General features: G+C 44.9%; 1 protein-coding gene across 1 annotated transcript; it reads left to right on the top strand.

Moving 5' to 3' along the window:
- The first annotated feature begins 220 nt into the window (after positions 1–220).
- On the top strand, positions 221–2,191 carry aplnra (apelin receptor a). The gene has a single exon (XM_049763821.2). The coding sequence runs from the start codon at positions 419–421 to the stop codon at positions 1,496–1,498; it is 1,080 nt and encodes a 359-aa protein (XP_049619778.1). The 5' UTR covers positions 221–418; the 3' UTR covers positions 1,499–2,191.
- Positions 2,192–4,791: the final 2,600 nt, after the last annotated feature.

Here is a 4,791-nt window from a genome sequence, read left to right on the forward strand (position 1 = left end):
GTCACAATGCCAAATATTTGAGGTTGTTTTAGGTTATTAAAATGCAGATGACCGTTACAGTCATTTGCAACCAAAAACAAATCCAGATCAGGTTTGACCTGTCTGAACAAGAAAAACATATTCTTCAGAAGAGGGGGAGGGCTCAGAGATGTTTGTGGGAGGGGGGAGGAGAGGAGGGGAAAGGTGGGGTCATCCTGGGGGGCTTGGAGGGGCTGAGTTTAAAAAGGCATTCAGCCGGCAAGAGTCACTCACACGCTTGGCGTCCCTCTCCTCCATTTGCCAGCAGCAGGACGTCCAGTTCCCATTGCGTTTGTTTAATCTCAGAGGCCTCTTGGACCACTGCAGGACTTTCATTTTCTCCTTTTTAGTTTGACGCTTTGATTTTCCCGGAGGATTTTTTTTTTTTGTGCCCTGCACCATGGAGCCCAGCACGGTGGATTATATGTACGTGGACTATGACGACAACGAGACGGCATGCGACTTCTCCGAATGGGAGCCCTCCTACTCCCTCATCCCGGTCCTCTACATGCTCATTTTCATCCTCGGCCTGTCTGGTAACGGCGTGGTCATCTTCACCGTCTGGAGGTCCAAATCCAAGCGCCGGGCTGCAGACGTCTACATCGGCAACCTGGCGCTGGCTGACCTCACCTTCGTGGTGACCCTTCCGCTGTGGGCCGTGTACACGGCTCTGGGCTACCACTGGCCCTTTGGCGTGGCTCTGTGCAAGATCAGCAGCTACGTGGTTCTGGTCAACATGTACGCCAGTGTCTTCTGCCTCACCTGCCTCAGCTTTGACCGCTACCTGGCCATCGTCCACTCTCTGTCCAGCAGCAGGTTAAGGTCAAGGGCCACCATGCTGGCGTCCCTCGGTGCCATATGGCTGCTGTCCGGACTGCTGGCTCTCCCCACGCTGCTCTTCCGCACCACGGTCAGCGACCAGAACAGCAACCGGACCACTTGCGCCATGGACTTCAGCCTGGTGACCCTCAACCAGAAGCACGAGTACTTCTGGATCGCCGGGCTCAGTTTGTCCTCCTCGGCTCTGGGCTTCCTCCTTCCTTTCCTGGCCATGACCATCTTCTACTGCTTCATTGGCTGTACCGTCACACGCCACTTCAACAACCTGCGCAAAGAGGACCAGAAGAAGAAAAGGCTGCTGAAGATCATCACCACCCTGGTAGTCGTCTTCGCCATCTGCTGGACTCCCTTCCACGTCTTGAAGAGCATGGATGCCCTGTCCTACCTGAACTTGGCCCCGAACTCCTGCGGCTTCCTGCGCTTCCTGCTTCTGGCTCACCCGTATGCGACTTGCTTGGCCTACGTCAACAGCTGCCTCAACCCGTTCCTGTACGCTTTCTTTGACCTGCGCTTTCGCTCACAGTGCCTGTGCCTGTTCAACCTGAAGAAGGCCATGCACGGCCACATGAGTTCCATGTCATCCACGCTGAGTGCTCAGACTCAGAAGTCCGAGATTCAATCTCTAGCCACCAAAGTGTAGAGAGGATGGCCAAATGTGGAGCAAAGAGGGAGCCGTGGAACAGTCCCAGCTCCAGCTACTGGAACACTTGTAAAAAAAAAAAAAAACAACATAATAATACAGAGTTTACATGTCCGTCTGCTCTGATAAGATGAGAAGATGAACTTTGACGTGCTCCCACTCATTGTTTTCCATCATTTCAAGTGGACTTGGAAGGCAGGAGCCAGCTGGCTGAGCTCCTTTGCTGCTTCATTCTTCCTCCTTTTCTTTGAATTGTGAATCAATTCACGGGGTAAAAAAAAGATGAATGACACTGGATGAATTTTAAAGGTGTACAGTTATTTTCATACCATGACATTGTTTTGTTTTAGAAGCACTTGTACTGAATGTGTATACTGTATATAGCCTCCTTTAAAATGTGTTTTCAAGCTACAGGAGAGATGAGATCATGAGAGAAACGCAAAGGTGTCGCAGCTTAATGATAATAGATTTTGCCGTGGAGACAGGGAGGTGGGAGGTGGTGGGGGGGGTGGCAGATGGCAGATGACAAATGTTGTTGTTGGGGGGGCAGGAATCGGGTGTTGGGCTGGGTGGAAGGGTGCAGCGTGGCCTCAACACTAAAGGGGCTCTATGTAACTGATGAATTTCGATGTGTTATATTTTTGCCATCACTGTTACTAACTACTGTATTAAAGATGTGTTCTATGAAACCAAGATGTCGCCTCTTGATTGCGTGTGAATGCTACCGTTGCACCACAAAAATTTTAAATGAAAAGAAAAGGCAGAACAAAAGACGCCCTTTAAAAGTGTCTTTCAACATGCAGTTAGTTTCATTGCCCCGTCCTGTTTTTTTGGCTGATATATATCTCCAGCTTTGTTATGAATGTCTTGCAGTTGGTTTACACTTTCAGACTAATACGTAGATCTCTAATCTCTATTGATTCACAGTCAGTATCCAGACTGTAACCAAATTATGCAAAGCTGAAAGTGTGTATTCAGTGCTCACCTGTGACTGATGGGCTTTTTTCTTGTGGCGCACGATATTTAAATACATTTACTATATTGTCCATATCCACTTAAATGCAAACTTTCTTTTCCTTTAATGCAAAACGATCTGAATGATTTTAATTAATTAATTGTTGTGTATGCTTCTTTCTTTTTTGAAAATTAATTGAAGAAATCATACAATTTGGAGGAATCTGCTTTTAATTGCACGGTGACAATATGTAAGTGTGCATAAAAATTCAGAGCAAGTCCAATAAAAACCTGATTTCGAAACAATACGTTTTTATCAAGCCTGAGACTCTTCAGAGGAGTGCTTTGATTTGCAGAGACATAATGACTGTTTAGAGATGGTGGAGGGAGGAAATGGGGCTCTAATCCTGGCAGAAGCTGAGCCAGTGAACAAGTCAATATTTGTCTGTGGTGACAAGAGATTGCAGTTAGAGCGCTTGTCGGGCTGCAAAGGGGGGCTGGTGTGGGGATGGGGGGGCAGGTCGAGGAGGATGGAGGTCTTCTCGCATGAGGGAAATATAATGCAGTGCAGAATTTGGAAGAAACTACAGCGTCACACTTGTGTCTTTTGCCTCGCACATGAAAGCAGCAATATGTGTGAAACTCTGAAGGCCGATCATGTAGTATCTGGTCTTTGTTGCGTGACTGCTTGCATGTTACATGTGTGTTCTGTGCAGAGCCTCGCATTGTCCAATCACATGAATGCCTTTTGGTTGGGATTTATGAGTGCACTTCTCTATCCTGAGTTTAAAGGCAAACCGTCTTTTGCGGCATCCTAAAACAATTTTACTATGAGAAAGGCCCAAAGCCCTCATCCACTTCATATTTGCAGACCATTGATAATATCACATCGGAATGAGACGGCGCCAATAATACATGCAGGGCTGTCTGAATGTTATTATTAGTGAGATGAGCTGGGCTCACAACTTGTCTGATGCGGTTAGCGCCACCACTTCAATACTGGATAAGTCAGCCAGAAGACCAGCTGACCCAAGCATCGCATAGGGAAGAGGTGGGAGGCGAGGGAAGGGGGCGGCGTGTCTATAGGAAATGGCTCTGCTCGGAAAAACAACAGTTGTATGCTTCAGAAAACACTTGAACATTGTCCGTGCTTGTGTGTGGCCTGTGAGAACAATTGCAAAATGAGAGTTCATCTGGTGATGATGATTTATTATTATCTATGGAGGTTACTGGAAAAAAAATGACTTTGATCAACTGTTTCACAAATACTGTAGGAATGTATGGAAGGCACATTTTGATTATCAACTCCATCTTAGGTGTTAATGTTTTAATACTGTACATGTTTGTCACTTAGCAAGGTTGTCTTTGGAGCTTAACCTATTTCCGTAAGACATAGAAAAATAACACATCAAATGTACGAACTGATCTGAAAAAAGAAGCATTTTGAAGTTTTAAGTTATTTTCTTATTTGCTGATATAATTTAATAATCAGATGTAAAATTGTTTACACCACATGGTAATCATAATCAAAACGTGTCATCATTCTGAGAATTTACCCCTCAATTACGAACTTGATAACTAATTAAATCCGACAGTAAAAATCAAAGTAGGTTACATTAGTAAAGCATAAAGCCGTGACATGAGCGAAAATTTATTCTTGTACTATCGATTCCAACATTGCTGTAGTTTGAAAACATGCAAAATGAAAAATTATCTGCACTGTACAAACGTATTCAGTGGTGGTCATGTAAAGACATTTCTTAATATATAAATAAATAAATAGATAAATAGATAAATAGATAAATAGATAAATGGATAAATAGATAAATAATTTGTACAAAAACCAAAGAAATTCTTGAACATTCAATTCAATTTTGCATCCTCAAGGTTTAATATATAAAGACTACCATTCTTGAAATTATGACAATGTTTTGGGGGGAATTGAGAGCAGCATAAGTGTTGTTGTCAGTGAGAAGTGGACTAAACAAACCGACACAGGTGTGTGTTATCGGCATGTGAGCTGAGCTGTCATGCCCAAATGGGCCTTGCGAACAGCGCCACCAAAACACAAGTGTTTGCCACTCCTCAGATCTCCCTGCTGTTCTATCCCACCCAAGCAGCACCAAATGTACTGTGTGTGTCTGTGTGTGTGTGTGTGTGTGTGTGTGTGTGCGTACGTGTGCGTGTGTGTGCGTGTGTGTGTGTGTGTTAATATGCACACGGATACACTGTAGACTGTCAACGCTTACCCGACTTTCTCTGTAGCGTTGTCCACCTGTTGCCAAAGGGACCCACTCATACACACACACACACACACACACACACACACACACACACAC

The sequence above is a fragment of the Syngnathus scovelli genome, chromosome 3 (genome assembly GCF_024217435.2).
Source record: "Syngnathus scovelli strain Florida chromosome 3, RoL_Ssco_1.2, whole genome shotgun sequence".
In the NCBI taxonomy this organism is placed as follows: Eukaryota; Metazoa; Chordata; class Actinopteri; order Syngnathiformes; family Syngnathidae; genus Syngnathus; species Syngnathus scovelli.

Bases quoted from the DNA above. Each gene is read 5' to 3' on its own strand.
- aplnra (XM_049763821.2), top strand. From the start codon at position 419: ATGGAGCCCAGCACGGTGGATTATATGTACGTGGACTATGACGACAAC.